This window comes from Dasypus novemcinctus, chromosome 3 (assembly GCF_030445035.2).
Source record: "Dasypus novemcinctus isolate mDasNov1 chromosome 3, mDasNov1.1.hap2, whole genome shotgun sequence".
NCBI lineage: Eukaryota > Metazoa > Chordata > Mammalia > Cingulata > Dasypodidae > Dasypus > Dasypus novemcinctus.
The window spans coordinates 159028120-159046430 of NC_080675.1; the positions used below are offsets into that span (position 1 = coordinate 159028120).

At 49.4% G+C, this 18311-nt stretch overlaps 1 protein-coding gene across 1 annotated transcript in view; it reads left to right on the top strand.

Moving 5' to 3' along the window:
* The window catches only part of FAM169B (Protein), a 105591-nt gene extending 97168 nt beyond the window's left edge, over positions 1 to 8423 (top strand). The window contains exons 7-8 of the mRNA XM_058294639.2: positions 1286 to 1417; positions 6932 to 8423. Coding sequence (XP_058150622.1) covers positions 1286 to 1417; positions 6932 to 6933 — 134 coding nt within the window. The 3' untranslated portion in view covers positions 6934 to 8423. The remainder of the gene's footprint in view (positions 1 to 1285; positions 1418 to 6931) is intronic.
* Positions 8424 to 18311: the final 9888 nt, after the last annotated feature.

The window sequence follows — 18311 nt, forward strand, 5'->3', positions numbered from 1 at the left end:
CAGGGGGTGGCAGGACCCCTGAGCCCGGGTAGCTCCCCGTGCACGAGCGGCCCCCTCCTCCTGCCCAGACAGGAGCTGGCTTGGTTGACAAGGTTACCTTGTCAAGGGAGTGGAAGTGAGCCCCTTCCCCCGGGTAGTCACAGGTGTCCCAGGGCAGGGCCACCGGAGACCTCTGCAGGGCCCAGGGTCCCTTCCCACGCTCCTCTGGCTCCACCCGATGGAGCAAGACCGGAGAGGTACAGATTCTAGGTTGTTCCACTTCCCTGGGGGTGTCAGCTGCCATTGAGGGTTCTGGGACTTTGGCACCCCCTGACCGCTGGGTATGGTGGCTGAGCAGGCAGAGGGTGGAGAGAAGCAGCTGGAGGCCCAGCCCAGGCCCAGGCGTCTCCGAGTCCACCCTCAGTTGGCTGGTGCTGGCTGAGTCCAGCCCTGCCCTTCCACCCAGGCTAGCAGGACTCCCGCCCTGGGCCCTACACCATCGCACCCTCATCCAGCTGCTCCCCTCCCCTCAGGGCGAGGAATCCACGGGTGTTGAGGCCAGGCCCTACTCGTCCCCAGAACCCGAGGCGCTCGCACCCCTGGCCGCCCGGGGCCTGCCTGGGACCCCAAGGGGACCAGCTGCCAGATTGCTCCTCCTCAGGCCCCAGGGACAGCCGTGGGGGCTGCGTGGAGGTCGTGTGTCCACGTTGCGCGCACAAGGCCTCTTGAGGCTCACGGAGGAACGGGGTGTGGAGGAGGGGGTGGGCCGTGGGCTGGGGGCCAGCTCGCTCCTGCCACGTTCTGGTGCAAAACTCCGAGGAGTCCAAGAATTCTTAATCTGTAACTGGCTTTCCTGATTGTTAGGAAGTTAAGTTTGCTGCAACGGGAGGGCAGAAGAGAGTTTATCTGACACTTGGCTAGCTTAGTTCTTGCCTTTTAGTACTTATTAGGCCGTGTGGGTGGGTTTTATCTGTCCTCTCACTTTGAGCACCACCAGTGTTGGGAGAGGGCCTGGGTGAGTCCCTGCGGGGCCCATGTGGGCACAGCAGGGACAGGCACGGCTGCCAGGAAGCTCCTGGTGCTGCCTCCTGGAGGCTCACTCCGTGGACAGGGACAGAAGCAAGCCCTGGGCCCTTGGGGGCCTCTGGAGTGGAGGGGCCCGTGGAGGGGGAGTGGGTGGCCGCAGGGAAAACCCAGCATGGGTCAGCGGCCCGGGGGGGGGGGTGGGCAGGGGAAGGAACAGCCGCCTCGTGGGCACTAGGACCACGCAGGGTCTGCCTACCTCAGCCGCGCCCCCTCCTCTCAGTCTGTAGGAAGTTCCTGGTGGCCCATCCAGAGGAGCGCGGGCGCCTGTGGGAGGTGGAGCCCCCGGGAGCCTGGGGCCAGCGAGTCAGCATCTGGCTCAAGATTCAGCTTCAACACGCAAGCCTCCTCGACTGTGAGTAGGAGTGGAAAACGTGCGCTTTGGCCTCTAGTTACTTGTCACCTGTAAGTGAAGTCCCTGTGAATCGGCGCTGGCTGAGTCAGTGGTTGGGGTGGTGGTGATATCCTCCTCTCCCATTCCCTTCCTGAGTGACCCTCACCTACCAGACCCTCTGCTCAAAAAGATGCCTCCAGCCTAGCAATGGGAAGCCAAGGAGCTCCCCTGCGACCACAGTGGCTCCCTGAGATGTGTAAGAAGATTCATTTCCTCTGCAGAGCTGAAGATCCGCTGAAAGCCAGAAACATACACATTTGGCTGAGAACTCCAGACCCCCCAGGTTTAACGTGACAAGCAGGCATGGCCCCCCACCCTTCAGGTGGGATCCCCGCACGGGAGCAGGACAGCAGAACTGAGCCGCTGCGGTGCCCTTGGCATGGCCGCGGAGTAGGACAGTCGAGGGCTGTGCGACTTACCACGTCAGCCCCCTGTTGCTAGAAATGCTTGCGGGCCTCCGGTTTGGGTGGCTGCGATCAGCGCCCTGGTGAGTTTGCCAGTGAGGTTCCGGGGGAAGGTTTTGCTGAGGCAGGAGACCTGGGCCTTGGCGGGGGGTCCCTGGGACAGGCAGGGGGGTGGGGGGCCTGGAGCAGCCCCGGGGGTGTGCAGGCCCCAGACGCCCTTGTCTCTGGATTTTCCCATTGCCTTTGGCAGTTCTTCCCACTTCTCCCAAGTGGAAGGAGGGCAGATGCACAGGGAGCCCTCCAGGCTGCAGGGGCCACGTGGGTGGAGAGGGAGCCAGGCAGGCCGGCTTACTGTTTACATTAACTGTCCGAAATGAAAGCCCTGGCCCCTTCCCTGCCGGGAGCCGGTTCCTGTAGGGGTCGAATGGGCCTGCGGCGGCAGGGGCGGATGGGCCGGCCAGGTGCTGGGCTTCTCCCCACGGGGGGCTCGGATATGCCTCAGGTGGTGATGGGGGAAAGAGCGCCCGAGCTTATTGATGGAAACAGTGATAGGTTTTGCTTTTACGATGCCTGTCAGCGGGGAGGGCTTAATGGATCTTTACGAGCAGGAACAGGACAACTGGGCACCTGGGAAGGCAGCTGTGGCGGGGCTGCCGCGTGGGAAATAAAGGGAAGCAGGTCGTGGTCCCTCTGCCGAGCTGACCACACTGCCGTGGGGGCCTGTCGAGGAGCTTCCAAGTGAGCCTGCAGCTCCCACGCGCGGCCTTTGTGCCTTGGCCACTGCAGTTCCTTGGCCGAGAATGGAAAAAGAACATGCATTGCATATCAGAATGTGGCAACCACACAGGCCTGAGTGAGCAGGGGGAGGACGTGTTCATGTAATCGCGGAGATGGTTTCCTCCAGAGAATTCCACTGGGGGTTACTTCAAGCGCTGGGTGTTGGTGTGGTCTGGCCGGAGGAAATGGAGCTGCAAGCCAGATGCCAGACCTGTCAGTTTAACTTGCTCTGAGATTCTCCAACTCTCACTTGACAACAGCAAAGGGAGGGGATTTTCAGGCAGAGAATGTTCCAGAAGCATGCTTGAAGCCCTTGAAGGAAGAAGGGTCATTCTTATGATTAGGATAAAATTATATTACTAAAACTGTATATTCTAAGTTATGGTCCTTTCACTGTCATATTTATAAGCCTTGGCTGGTTCTTGGTTTCACCCACAGCTCCTGTCTCCCCCAGGGCCTGCTGTCAGGATTTTAACTCGCTCAGGAAGGTTTTCAGCTGACCAGCTTTAGCTTGTAAGAATGTTGTGTGTTAGTGCTGCACTTTCAGGGTTTTTTCCTAATTGGAGAGTGGGGGCTGCAGATGAAATCAGAATTGGCTCCAGTGCTTTGCAGTTTCTCAGCCTCTTGTCTTTTTCTACTTCCGTGGAAATCAGCAAGTTTTAACTGATTAGACCTCCCCATAGGTCACTAAAGATGCTGATTCTGGAAACTTCTCTTTAGACCACTTAGTCTTTGGTCAGTTGGTTATTCATCAGTTGCCTTCTTGGATTGTTCTGCTTTTCAAGTTTTGTCTCTTAATTTCTGACTGATATTTTTTAGGCCTGCTACTATCTTGTGCTATAGAAATAAACTGTCAACAAGAAGCCCCGCTGAGCAGATCATTTAGTCTAAGAGTATAGACATGGACATTTTACAACTTTTCATAGGAAAATTAACCTCCTTTCAGATGTTTCAAAAATCTATTTTAAAGCAGCTTCATTTGTGGACTAGGTCTTTTAAAGTTGGCATAGTCCTGGCTGCTGATAGCATCTGTGGCTTATAATGGCCTTGGAAAGGTTTACAGCATCATTCAAACCATTTGAGAGAAGGAGTTTGTGGGAAATTTCTCTCTTCCTACACTCAGTTACATATGAAGCCTTTGAAACTTGACCAACATAGGATCATAATTCCATCTGATGTGCTTTCCCAGTCAGCTTGCACATGCTGTATAGTTTCTTTGCTGGAGGAGATGAAATTGAATATGCCAACAGTGTTCCGTTCTTTTCCAAGAATGTTGCTGGGGGCAGCAAAGAATGCACATGACTTTTTAAAAAGTTAGTTTTTCATTCCCTAGGTCATAGTTGTGCTTTCTTGCCAGGTGAATATTTAATAAACTCAGTTTGTATCTACAGGGAAAACACTTTTCTTTCTTCTACATTTGATTTGTGAGGCCAGAAGGATTGTTCATAAAGAGATATGGAAATTTTGAGATGGGGAGGTGAGGCCATTTTTCTAACATTTTGATGCCTAGCTAGCAATAGCTCTCATCGTGTTTCAGCTTGTTCTGGTGAGTTACACCTTGCTATAGTGCAGGAGCATTAGGGATTTAACGGTGCGGGTCTGCTGGGAAGTGCTGAGAGTAGAGCCACTCCTACTGGAAATGCTTTCTCCAGGTTAATGTGGCTCTTCAGAAGGGCGTGTGGCTCCATCTCGTGGCCATTGTCATTTACTGCAGCCCTGGACGTTTAACTTGTGGGCGTTGACTTTCCACTTGGTGTTGAGATACTTACACTTGTGCTTCCAAATTAGTGCATTTATTTGGAAAATTTATTGAACTTTCATTAGTTAGGAATAAAATGCAAATAAACATGTGAGAGCTGTTAGCATGCTTGAGTCAATACCACATAAAAACAGTTTCACACCTGAGGGAAAGTGGGAAAATTGGTAATGAATTATTACTGCATTCACTGACTCACTCATTCGTTCATTTGTTCATTCATTTGAGAGCTGTTAATGGATCATATACTGTATGTGAAGCACCATTCTCGGTATTACAGATCTAGTAGTGAATAAGGCTTACAGAGTCTCCAAACTCATTTATGAGCTAGTACAGTCTTTGAGGAAAGCACATAGGCAACGTGTACCTTTCGGCCTATAAAATTCCTACACATCAGAGAGCATTTAACTGTGCTGGTATTTTTCCAGTGCTTATGGTTAAATTTTGCCAAGCCAAGGGTCTAGCTAATTTATACCGTTTTGGAAATTTTTAAAATGGAAGCTATTTATATAGGTAACAACCAAGTCGTACATTTATTCTTTGTTAAAACTTTAAATAATGTTTTGCATTTCTATTTTCAGTGCAAGTGGAAAATGATGTATATTCTCCCCCAGGGCGCCGGACATCCCCCTCCTCCACACACCCCTGCACAGATGTCGGGGGTCAGGCACGGCAGGACAGGAAGCTCATCCGTTTCTAAGTTGGCACTAATTTGGAGTAGGGGAGACCGTGTGATTTTGGCCTCTCTCGTGAGTACAAACACCAGAGAGCCAAGAGCAGTGAGCTTAGGCACAGAACTGGAACCAGGCTCCATTTAAGCCAGGATAATTAGAGAAGCAGGATGGAGTCCCAGCTCAGAAATGCTTGAGTGGAGCCACCACGTCGTATCTCCCGACACCTGGCAGCTTCTTCTGTCTCTGGGAGGGAGCCCGTGTCGAAAGGATGGGAGCGTGGGATAGGATCACTGCGGCACATGCCTTTGGAAGAGCCCCCAGTCAATTATCAGCCGTGAAATTGTCCACCCCCTCGGGGAGCCACTCCCAGTGGCTTATCCTGCTCTCTCACTTGGGGCAGGCAATGCACCCAGGAAATTCGGAGGGGGGCATGGACAGTCGTGGGCAGAGTCCTCCAGAGGCTGGACCCCGACAGTCCCACCCTGGAGAAGAGGAAAAGGTGCGGTGACTCCTTTGCCGTTTTATAAGCTCCTTCTCTTCTTAGTGATCGCATTGTCCTTGCTCAGGGAGGCCGTGGTCTGAGTCTACGTGGCAGCTTCATAACTAGCTCTCTTGTGGCTTCCCCGTGGTGCTGGGCCACTGATTTACGCTGCAGATCTCTCTGCCATAGGGAGGCGGTGTGAGGCAAGGCCACTGTAATGAGGCTTTCCATGGTCCCCTTTGCTCACCAGACAAGCTCTAACTAAGCCAAAAGGAAACAGAGAACGCTTGGAAATCAGCCGTAACCTTGTGTTGTTAAGGGAATTTTGAGGAATCTGAATTTCAAGTTTTGTAATGGTCTTGAGTCTTTCAAGCAGAAAGAAAGCAAGGCAAATTTGTCCTTTTTTCCTCCACGGCCCCTCGAGCCCAGATGGCTAGAAATTGGAATACGGCATTAGGTTGTCAAATAATCCAGACCTATTGTACAATAGAATCGTGGGGAAGATAGTTACTATTTCTTAGTGGTTTGTAGTCATTCAGTGTTTATAAGATTTCAAAGTGATGTGATTCCATTAGGATTTCCCTAAAGCCAAGACAGATGCTCCCCCACCCAGGATAATTGTGATAAGTGATTTCCTGGCACAGAAAGGCCTTTGCTTTTGTATCTCCAAAGACTCAATAGCCAGCTTAACGCACTAAATTTATAATTGTACATCATGGGGAGTACTGCTTGTTTTGGAAAGTAGACATTTCTGTCATAAAAGACTCAGCATCAAAGGCATAGAATGTGCCAGAGAGGTCTGGATCCTTTAAGAAAAGCTGCTCGGTATCGGGCATCAGACTTAGCCACCTGACAGAGGGGGAGCTTCCAATTTCTTTGCTTCCTAGTGGACAGCTGGGCTAACATAAGATCTTTCTGGACCATGGAACATTCAACTGTGGAACTTTGCCTCTTCCATCACTCACTTTTCTTTTGAACCTTGAAGCCTGTTTGAGGAGGCAGGAAGCATCCGCCGGGTTTACCTGTGGGGAAATGAGTGCATTCAGGCGTAAGAGCACCACCTTTAGTACATGTGCTGCCGAAGTGAGCACAAAGAGCACCACCCTTAGAAGTCGTGCTTCCCCTCGCTGTGCTCTTTTTTGGCCCTCCCTGGATGCGGCTGACCTTCCGTTCCATAGAAATGTCCTGAGAACACCTGCCTGTACCATGGTTCCCACGGCTGGCCAGGCACTTTGAACTTGGCTTGCCTGTTCTGAATCTGAGCGCCCAGCCCAAGACCAGGCCAGGCCAGCCCCAGGATCAGAGGCCAGACCCGCTGATGGCTGGCAGCACTTCATGGCAGCATTTAACTGGAATGCTCTGTTGATTCTTTCATGATTTCAGGAGAGGATTGGTGGAGGAGAACTGGAAAACACAAAGGATGATGAAGATTGTGGAGCCAAGAAAGAGCTGCCGTGAGTTCCAGGCCAGCAGCCCTGTTGGACCGAGCTGGGGGGCACGGAGACCAAGAGGACAGCAGTGGGCGCGGGGCTGCCGGGACGTGCGGTGGAAGCATGTGCGGTGGAAGCATGTGCGGCCCAGTTCCTAGCTCCCCCCGTGGCAGCCTGGGCCGTGTCGCGAGGCCTGTCCTGGGGGCGCTGGCCGCTGTGCCTTGTTTATAATCTCTGAGGAGGCAGCGACCACACAGGCCCTGCTCTTCTCACAGCCTCAGGTAATAGAACGTCTGAGAAAATGCTTCTGGGAGCACAGAGCACTATGCAGGTGCAGGTAATTATTTTCTTAAGCTAAATGCTGGCTGTTTTAAAAGATGTCAGAAGCCCATTCATTAAGCCTACTATGATTTCTGTTACTTGGGATAATCTGCAAAGACTGCTCTGGAATTGCATGGATGTTTTTCTCAAAATACCTCTTACTGTAGTACGTAAATGCAGAAAGAAGGCCACACCCTTGTGTTTGGTGCTGTGGAAATCCTTCATAGGGCTGCATGGGCCAGCCTTTTTGTAACTGTGTGAGCACAGACTTCATAGGGTCTCTGTGGAGACTCATGCCTTTTCTGGGGAAGCTTCAGCCGGCATCAGGCTGGTGAGAGGCCCCTGAGGGCAGGGCGAGGGGCGGGGGGGCAGTGCATGCTGTGCCTTCTGCTCATATCCTGCCTGGGGTCCACTCATCACTTTGGGCTGTTGGCTCTTCTAGCACATTGGTGAACTTTAGTGGAAAGGCTTGTGGCAGGAAAGGTCACTGAAAATAACAGCCTTGCTTAAACGTGACATCTGACCTCCCTCTTCTCACATACCTGATAAAAGGCCAGCTCTGTGGCATGTGCTCTGTTGCTGCTGGATCCATCCGTCCATCCCCTTACCCATCCATCTCTCCATCTCACTGTCCATCTGTCCATCCATTATCCTTCCAGCCTTCTGTCCATTCATCCATCAGCCATTCATTTCCCCTCTTTCCCTTCTTCACTCCTTCCCATCCATTTCTCCATCCATCTTTCTGTTTATTCATCTCTCCATCTATCCATCCATCCATCCAACCAACATTCACTATGCTTCTTTGGGGCCAGGCTCTGCACTGGCCATTGGTGATATACAGATAAGGGAGGCTCAGTTGCTGGCTTCAAGGAAACTGTTCTTTCTGGAGAGGTTTCTTTTGGAGTGTTCTACTGGAATTTTTGTCTCATTTCCACCCATTACAAAGAAGAAAGGGAAGGAAGTACAGGCCATCAAAGTGGACTACGCCTGCAGCTGAAGGGCGCCCTGCAAGTGATGTCAGGCAACTTTCAACATGTAACCGAAGTGTCTGCTGTGAACACTTACCATTTGAGATGGACGGTGGGGACTTTGTGTTTACATGAAAATTAAACTGGTGAAAAGTGTCTCAGGTGTTTGATGTAGTTAATGTTCAATAAAAGAATCCTCCCAACAAAGGAAAGCTGATGTGCTGGTGGCAGTTCATTTACAGACGTATAAGCCAACAGCTCAGAGTTAGAAGGAAGAACTCCGGAGCTCAGAGCCCCTCCCTCCACGCCCCTGTGAGGAGCATACCCGAGGGCAGGTCTGGAGCCCTGTCTTTCCTTTCATGCATTGTGTACAGTGAAAGGGTGGTCAGCAGTTGCGTGTGTATTTTGTTTTTATTACATCAATTTAATTTATTATTCAGTTCCTCTGTTCTGGCCTATTATTTTTTAATAACTCTATTGAGATATAATTTATAAGTCATACAATTTACCCATTTAAAGTATATAGTTCAGTGGTTTTTTTCCTCATAATTTTACAGAGTTGAGCAACCATCACCCAGTCAGTACCCCACAACGAAACCCCATAGCCGTGAGCAGTCTCTCTCTTTTCACCCACTCCCCAGTCCTAGGCCTCCACTAATCTTGCCTCAATAGATACGACTATTCTGGACAGGTCACTGGTGTGGGACCAGGCATGGTGTGGTCTTTTGCATCTGCTGCTTACGTGGTGTAATGTTTGTAAGGTTCATCTACATTGTAGCATGTATCAGTACCTTGTTCCTTTTTGTTGCCGCATGATATTCCCTTATGTAGGTGTGCCACATTTTGTTGATGGGCATTTGGATTTATTCTGCTTTTTGGCTATTATTAATAGTACTACTCTGAGCATTAGTGGACAACTTTTTCTGTGGACATGTTTCCAGTTCTCTCAGGTACCTACCTCAGAGGAGATTGGCTAGGTCAGATAGTAACTTTATGTTTAACATTTTAAGGAACTGTCAATGCTTCCCAAAGCGGCTGTACCATTTTACATTCCCACCAGCAATGAATGAGGGCTCCAATTTCTCCCCATCCCAACCAACACTGCTTATCATCTCTCTCTTTGATTCTGGTCACCCTGGGGGATATGAAGTGGTGTCTCATTATGGTTTTGAACTGCATTTCCCTGCTGGCCAATGATGTTGGACATCTCTTCATATATATGTACATCTTCTCCGGAGAAGTGTCTGTTAAGTCCTTTGCTCATTTCTGAATTGGACTGTTCATCTTTTTATTATCGAGTTGTACTAGTTCTTTATATATTCTGGATACGAATCTCTTATTCAGAAGGGATTTACAAATAGTTTCTCCCATTCTGTGGGTTATCATTTCACTTTTTTGATGGTGTCCTTTGAGGCACAAAATCTTTTCATTTTGATGAAGTACATCTACCTACTTTTTCTTTGGCTGCTTATGCTTTTGGTGCTGTATTAAAGGTTGTATTTTATAAATGCATGTCCTTTCATTCCCACCTAAAGGAAGCAACAGGGAGTAAAGTTATTTGACTCCAAAATGGATAGAGAAACTTGCATAACAGAATCATTACTAAAGGAAGGCAGCCCCTTGAGCCCATGCTTTCTGCAGGCAGAGACCCAGGGGTTGGCCCTGGACAAGGGGAGCTGCTCCTCTGCCCTGACAGATGGGCAAGGGCAGGGCGGGGGCCATGAGAAGAAACCGTGCACTGGAAGCTCTCATGGATGGACTGAAGGTCTGCTCTGTGCCCACCCCTGGACAGGTTTTCCTTCAGGGAGTCAGGCTTTAGACTTCCCCAGCATCAGATGCTTAGTTCCAGGAAATCTTGGAGAAGAAGCCCTTCAGGATGGTGCAGGAATGAGTCCAGCTGGTTGCTTACTTGCAGAAACCTCAGGGGCCAATTGATTATGAAACAATTGTTAAAATCCCCATTTTCTCCAGGAAGCAATATAAAATCTCAACATTTGATTTATTTATCGTTTGCAGGCGAGGATGGTCAGTACCTGTAGGCTTTGAAGTTAGGCGTCTGAGTTTCCATCTTGAGAAGCAGAAAAATCCTTTGGCCATGTTTCCCTTCCCCCTCCCCTCCTGCTCCTACAGGGCACAAACAATCACTGTGGCCAAGCAAGAGAAAGAAGGGCTGGCTCCCCTGCCAGGCTCAACCTACAGTGGTTCTGACATGGCACATCCTCCAGCCCAGTGCCCAACTGGACACCGCATGAGCTGGGCCCTCTGACTCCAGGGAAGTCGGTGTCAAGTGGGACCTAATGGGAAGGCATAATTTCTCTTTTTGTTAGGAAAACCTGTAGATGATCACGGTAACTGATATACTTCCAAGATGTTTTAGTGCCTGCTGGCTCTGTTTGATGGCTTTCGCTCATTAGATTTTTTGGTTGTTATATAAAATGAACCCATATGTTCTGGTCCAGAGATGTTTCAAATGGTGGAACTCCTATTGGAATTATTTTCCTTCAGTCATTTTTTATTATTATTATTTTTTTTAAAAGATACTTAAATTATACAAATGTTACATAAAAAATATAGGGGATTCCCATTTGCTCCACTCCTCATGCCTCCCACATTTTCCCACATTAGCAACATCCTTCATTAGTGAGGTACATTCATTGCATTTGATGAACACACTTTGGAGCATTGCCACTAAGCATGGATTAAAGTTTACATTGTAGTTTACACTCTCTCCCACCCAATTCTGTAGGTTATGGCAAGATTTATAATGGCCCGTATCTATCATTACAATGTCATTCAGGACAATTCCTAAGTCCCAAAAATGTCCCCATGTTACACCTGTTTTTCCCTCTCCCTGCCCTCCAGTGTCCACTGCTTCCACATCAATGATATAATTTCTTCCATTGCTAGAATCACAATAAGTCCATAGTAGAATACCAGTAAGTCTATTTTAGTCCATAGTTCATTCCCCAATCCTGAGGATTCTGGGTTGGTGATGTCCACTCCACCTTTAATTGAGAGGGGTCTGTAATCCCATAGGGCCAATGAATGGGACGTTCTTGCTTGCAGTTGAGACTCTCTTGGATCCTTGGTATGGTAGTTGCCCATCATCACCTCATGTTAGTTGTCCAGGGTGAGACTAATGAACTGGAAGGTAGGTGTTGCAATTCTGTTGAGATTCAGGGCTTAGCTGGCACATGGACAGCTTAAAAATTTAAGTCTCTTGGATGTACACCTACCAACTTCTAGTACTAATTATAGGTTCACATAGGACAGAAGAGTCATATGTAGGGAAACCACAACTGAGTCCAACTCTGTCACTCTGGGGAGCATAAATTCCAAAGTAGGGCCCACTGGCAAGGCACCAAACTCCTGAGCTACCTGTCCTGACTATAGTGTTTGGATGTCTCCAGAGCCCTCAGGAACCCTGCTACTTGGGGTAATATCTACTTTGGCAGTCAAAGAGATCCTGCTGAAATGTGCATAAGTATAACCTCTGGATTGACCTCCTAACTCACTTTGAAGTCTCTTAGCCAACTAAACTCATGTGTCTTTACCTTTTCCCCCTTTTGGTCAAGGTTTTTTCCAGTTATATTGCTAGTTGGTGCTTAGTAGTAATCCCTTGGTGCCAGAGAGGCTCATTCCCGGGAGTCAAGTCCCATGCTGGGGGGAAAGTAATGCATTTATATGCTGAGTTCAGCTTAGAGAGAGGCCACTTTTCAGCAACAAGGAGGCTTCCAGGAGGCTACTCTTAGGTACCCTATAATACTAGACTAAATTTCAATTTCAAGAGTAAAGGTTCATATGCACAGTCATTAATATGAAGGACCCGTCAATGGACCACCCTCCTTCACTCATCATTGTCCCTGTACTCAGGGAATTCTTGCTGGTCCATTAGAGAATATGGCAGAGCTCCCCAGGATGGGGATTTGATATTCCTTTGGTTGTTGTGTGAATCTCCACCCCCGTGATAATGCCCCATGAACATTTGAACACACTTATATGCATTATATGTATGCCCAGGTGGGCTTCTTCTCCTGTATCCCCATCACTGACACCTCGCACCAATGATCCTCCCCTGCCACAGTTGTAACCCTTCTGTGATCCAAAACTTCTTCAAAAATGAAGCCAATAAAATAGCTGAATACAATTAATAAGAAAATGAAATGGTAGATTAAAAAATATGAAATAAAATATTTTAAAAATTAAAAAAATGAAAATTTGGGATAATAAAAAATAATGAGGGGAGCAGATGTGGCTCAACTGATAGAGCATCCACCTACCATAGGGAGGGTCCAGGGTTCGATCCCCAGGGCCTCCTGACCCATGTGGTAAGCTGGCCTACATGCAGTGCTGCTGTGCACAAGGCGTGTTGTGCCATGCAGGGGTGCCCCCTGAGTAGGGGTGCACCACACGCAAGGATTGTGCCCTGCAAGGAGAGCCACCCCATGTGAAAAAAACACAGTGTGCCCAGGAGTGGCACTGCACACACAGAGAGCTGATGCAACAAGATGAAGCAACAAAAAGAGACGCATTTTCCCAGTGCTGCCTGATAATGCAAGCAGATGCAGGAGAACACACGGCAAATGGACACAGAGAGTAGTCAATGGTGGGGTGAGGGGGATGGGGGGAAGGGGAGAGAAATAAAATAAATCTTAAAAAAAAAGAAATTAAAAATTTTTTTTTGAAATTTTGCCTTTTATCACTGTAATATCTGTTGTCCTGTATGTACAGTGACATTTCTTCCATTTATTCCCCCATTGTTTTTTGTTTTTTTTTTCCATTTTGTCCTCAGAGACGTTTTAGGTTACAGAAAAGTCACGTTCTGAATACAGAGACTCCCATATACTCAAATTTTTACAAAAACTCTGCCTTTCCTTTGCTGTCTCTGCAAAATTGCAGTTTCTAGTCCTCTTTTGTAAGTGACACTGCACACTTTACGTCTTGCGTGCCTTGCTTATTTCATGAGGTGTAAAGGTTTCAGGGTTCTTCCATGCTGCAGCTGTCTCAGCACTGCATTCTTGCTTATGGCTGAATGACACTCCATGGTATGTAGGCACCACATTTGGATTTTCCACTGGCTCTTGGTGGACACTTGGGTCATTTCCACCTCTTGGCTATCATGAATAATGCTGCTTTGAACACTGGTGCCTTCTTTTGTCTTCTGGTGATGAATGTGGCTGTGAGTGCAGAGACACCTCCAGCTACTTTTTTCATGCTGAACCATTGTGATTGATACCCATAGCTCCTGTCTTCATTTTGGTTTTGCCACAGAAGAAGCAGTGCACTGGGTGTGCTGGCTGATTCCATTTCCTGTCACCATTTTCTTGAGGGACGTGCCATCACAGGTTTGGTGTTTATTGACAATCCCCACCTTCTTGGTATATTTCTCCAGGTCACCGCGAACTAGCCTCCAATCCAGAGAGGGCTCATTGTTTTTAAGCCCTCCCTCCCTCCCACCCAACAAAGTCATCTGCAGACTTTGTCAAAGACCAGCTTTTCTACCTGGATTCTTGGCAATGTGAAGATGGGCCATGGAGCTCTGAGAGCTTGCAGGATTGGGCTGCATGTAGCTGGTGGCACCCAGTTCTGGGCTGGCACCCCATGAGCACTGTCCGGGACAGACACAGCTCAGGATGACTCCTTAGGTCCTTGGGTTCTCAGATTCCTTTCAAATTCCATAGGATTGGGAGGGTGTCTCCTCAGCATGGACTTGGGTAGAATCTTCATGATCTAGTGGGCATCAAAGGATCAGGTTCCATTGGCTCATCATTCCTTCCTGGCACTGGCCTTGTGACTGCAGGGTTCCTCTTTGGGGAATGGTGGTCTTTGCTGGGTCCTGATGTGACCAAAAGGAGGAGGTCAAATCCACGTGATCAATACATATAATAACCAACTAGATATATATTCTATTTGTAAAGCCAAAGAACTTTATGAAAATCAGTATAAATTAAGTTCATACATAAAGACATATAAACAGTCTTAGGAATACAACTGAAATACATCGACGTATAAGTCGCATACGTTCAACATTGCTCCCACACTCTAGTTTTCCTTTAGACTGGTTGTAACGATCCCTTAACCACTGCCTCACAAAAAGGTTTGTGAGGTTTTTGAGGGGGGTGGAGTGAGGTTGGGTGTACTTAAAGATGTCTAATACTGCATTTTGAAAATGAAAAAATAATTCTTACTGTTTCTGTGTAAGTTTCATATCTCAGCCATTGGTTTAAGAAGTTGGAGAAGCATGGCCACCTCCTTTCCAGAAACTTTCTTCCTCCCCCAGGATGCCTCCGGGCATTGAGGTGGCAGAGCCTGGGAGTCTCCTGGGAAGGCGGCTGGAGTCTGGGCTCCCCTCCTGTCCTAGGCATTCCCCAGGGCTGCTGGCTATAGCTGCAGGGGTGTGGGTGATGGACAGTGGGCTCTGCATGTCAGAAACCCAAACTCAGGAGCTCTGCCTTGCTGCTGTGACTTCTCTCTCACCAGAGCTTTCTGGAGATTTCCTAAAAAGATTCTGCCCGGCTCCCTTCCTGGATATAACTGGGGCAGAAGGAAACAGATTTCAACAATGTGTGCACTGGATACGTTTTGTGCCCCTCACTTTTTGGTGTGGACCAAAGCTTGGGCTGGAGACTTCTTAATTTTGGAAATCCAACCATTTTGGTGCTGGTGCCTGCTGTGCAGGGGGATAGAGCTGACAGAGGGAGCCCCATTTTTCCCCTGGCAAAGTGGATGGTGCACATGCTGGCTCTCTGGGGCCAATGTTCCCCCTGCCCCACTTCCCCGGTCCCACCCTTCAGATGAGTTGGGTGGATGCTGCTGCTCAGCTCCCGTCAGCCCTGGGAGAGGGCTCCATGGCAGGGTCCATTCTTGGGGCCAGTTTGGCAGGGAACACAGGGTTTTTTGAGTTCCAAGACTTGTCCCAGCATTTTTTCATAGGTCATGATGGGCAAGTCACTTCACAGTTCCGAGCCCCATGGGCCTTAACCATGAACTGAGAAGAGCACCAGGCCCACCAGTTGCCCCAGAGGGGTTGATGGCTAATGCCCAAGGTGGCACAAAAAGTGCTCCCTGCATCGGTTATTGTCATACTTGGTTTGACATTGCGCAGTTATATTCAGGTGTGCAAAACTGGAACCTGATCTTGCCATAGCTGAACTGTGTTCCTCAAGTGCCCATTTTGGCACTTCTGGTGGCAGAAGATGTAATCTCATCAAGTCCAGATGCCTTCTGTAGCACTTTGATATTGTTTATGAATTCCAAAATTAGATACTGTATTAGCTTGTGAACTGGTCTATTCATGGCAGAAGAGAAAAGTTAGAGTTTTGATGCTGGAGTTTTGAGCTGGAGCTTGGGATGTAAATACACAGAGAAGTAGATACATGAGGAAAGAGAGAAGGCCCCATTAGACATGTCAGAGGCCCCAGGAAGAGAGATGAGCCGTTTGCCTGATAGTTTACAGCTGGCCTTGTGGAGAGAGCAGAGTAACTGAGCCTGGAGAGAAATGAGCCGTGGGAGAGAGACAAGATTTATCTCAGCCTACAGCTGATATTGGAAGAAGCTGAGACCATGGAGCCTTAAGGGGAAGAGGAAGCCCGAACCCTTGCTGATGTCAGCAGCCGTCTTACTCCAACACGTGGCAACAGACTTTGGTGAGGGAAGTAACTTAATGCTTTATGGCCTGGTAACTGTAAGCTACCCCAGATAAATACCCTTTATAAAAGCCAACAGATTTCTGGTATTTTGCATCAGCACTCTTTTGGCTCACTGATCTACCTTCCAATGGAACCTCACTCCAAATAGGTTTTTCCTTTGCACTTCTCTCTTCCGGGGTCAGTTCTCAGCTCCCAGCTTACCCAGGGCAGGGCCGTGGTGAGGAGGTGGCATCTGTTCTCCTCACTCAGAGCAGCTGAGCAGGCTGCCTCTCCCCCTCCCCATGCATGGTCTGTGCACGGCCAGTGCTGGCATGTGCTCTTGCTTCCTTTGTTCCCCACCAAGACATACCACTGCGGCCTACTGGGTCTCTCTCTTTCTACCTATTTTGTGGCTCCTGGCTACGTAGGAAATCACGTGTCCACTTCCCCCTGGGGAGTGCGTGACTCTGCTGGGAGACTGGTTCTGGCACCCCAGGTGGCCCTCCCCTGCACTGAGGGGCTCGGGCTTCTCTCTAGGATTCCAGGCTGGAAGTGGGGTGCACATCCCTCTGGAGACCCCAAATCAGTTCGGGAATTTCCCACATTCCCCTCCCACCCCTGCCCAAGTGAGCCTGGCTTTTTAACTTCAAAACCAACAGCTGGACATCTCTGTTACGCTTCCCTTGCTGACACCTGAATCCTTGCACTTAGTGTGGACCCAACTTCTGGTTTCTCCCCCAAGTGGGGGGCAGACACCCCGTGCATCCCGTCCTCCCTGTGCGCACTTCGGTCCTCACCTTGTTCTCCCACCTCACAGCTGCTCGGGCCCAGGCCTTGGCAGATTCTCACGGGCTCCCAGGCTCCTGGGTAAGCTGTGGGATGTCGGGGATGAGCCATGTGGACCTCTTACTTCTCTCTAGCCTGAGGCTCAGCTTAACAGTCCACTGTTCACAATGTTTCCTGAGGGGCTGGGTGGGTACTGATTGGGCCTTGGGCAGCCACTTCCCTCTTGGGTACCTCAGCGTCCTCGTCAGTACAGTGAAGGAATGAGTCAGGGCTGGCAAAGTGGCAGCTCAAGGGTCCAAATTGGTCTACAGGGGAGATTTATTTGGGCCACTCAGAGCTTTGGCCCGTTTCAGTGAGAATCTCTTCCCCTTCCCCCCACTGCCCTGGCCTGTGTCACTCATCTGTGGTCTCCCTGGCCCTGACTCGTGGGTGGCTGAATACAGACCCACAAAGATACCTGTGTCCGAATCCTTGGAATCTTACGTGGCAAAAGGGACTTTGCAGATGTGATCGAGTCAAGGATCATGAGGTGGGGAGATGATCCTGGATTATCCAGATGGGCCCAAGGGAATCACAAGAGTCTTATAAGAGGGAGGCAGAGGGCGATTTGACAGCAGAGGAGAATCCCCAGAGAAAGAAACATGAGAAAGACTCGACCAGCCGATGCTGCTTTGGCCATGGAGGAAGGTGCCATGAGCCAAGGAGAGCAGGAGGTCTCTAGACGCTGGAAAAGGCAAGGAAAGAGTCTCCCCCCCTCACCCCCCAAAGCCTCCAGAAGGAGTGAAGGCCTGGCAACACCTTGATTTTAGCCCACTGAGGCCCATGTCAGACTTCCAGAACTGTTGAAGGTAATAAATGTGTGTCGTTTTCAGCCAGTACATTTGTGGTAATTGGTTAGAGCAGTGATAGGAAACCAGTACTCTCCAGTGGTTCTCAACCGGGGACAACTTTGTCCCCCTGGGGACTTTTGACAATGTCTGGAGATGTTCTTGGTGGCCACACTGGGGTGGGTGTGCTGCTGGCATCTCATGAGTAAAGGCCAGGGGGGCAGATGCACAAGACAGCCCCAACCACAAAGAAACTATCTGGTCTGAAAGGTCGTGCCCAGGGTGGGAACCTGCCCTAGACCACCACGTCCATTTAGCGCTCACGTTCCAGTTGTCTGCAGGTCAATGTCTGCATTGTTTGAATTGGTGGTTTCAGAGCAGGCTGGGCACCCCCTCCCCACCCAGGCACGATTCTTCCAGGACTGGGTGCTGACTTCCACACCGCTGTTAATCGAGTACCTGGAATTGACAGCAATGATTTTTTTTTTTTAAGTGAACATTTATTATTAAAAGGTTCTTGGCTATTTCCCACAACCTCTCCATGCCAGCCAGACCCCGGGAGGTCCTGAGGGCCCAGGGTGCTGGAAGCACAGTGGGTACCGGGCCTCCCGGCTGCACAGGCGAGTCCCCGCCATGGTGCTGCTTGTCCCTTGGCTCTGCTGGCAGCCCCCTCCCCATCAGCTACTTACCCTCATTTTGTTTCTGGGGGAGCTTGGGTCCCATCCTAGAGAGGGCTCCAGCAACCCTGAGGGCTGTGCCCATGTGTGGGCTAGAGCAGCTCAGGGAGGCCTGCCGCTTGCCCA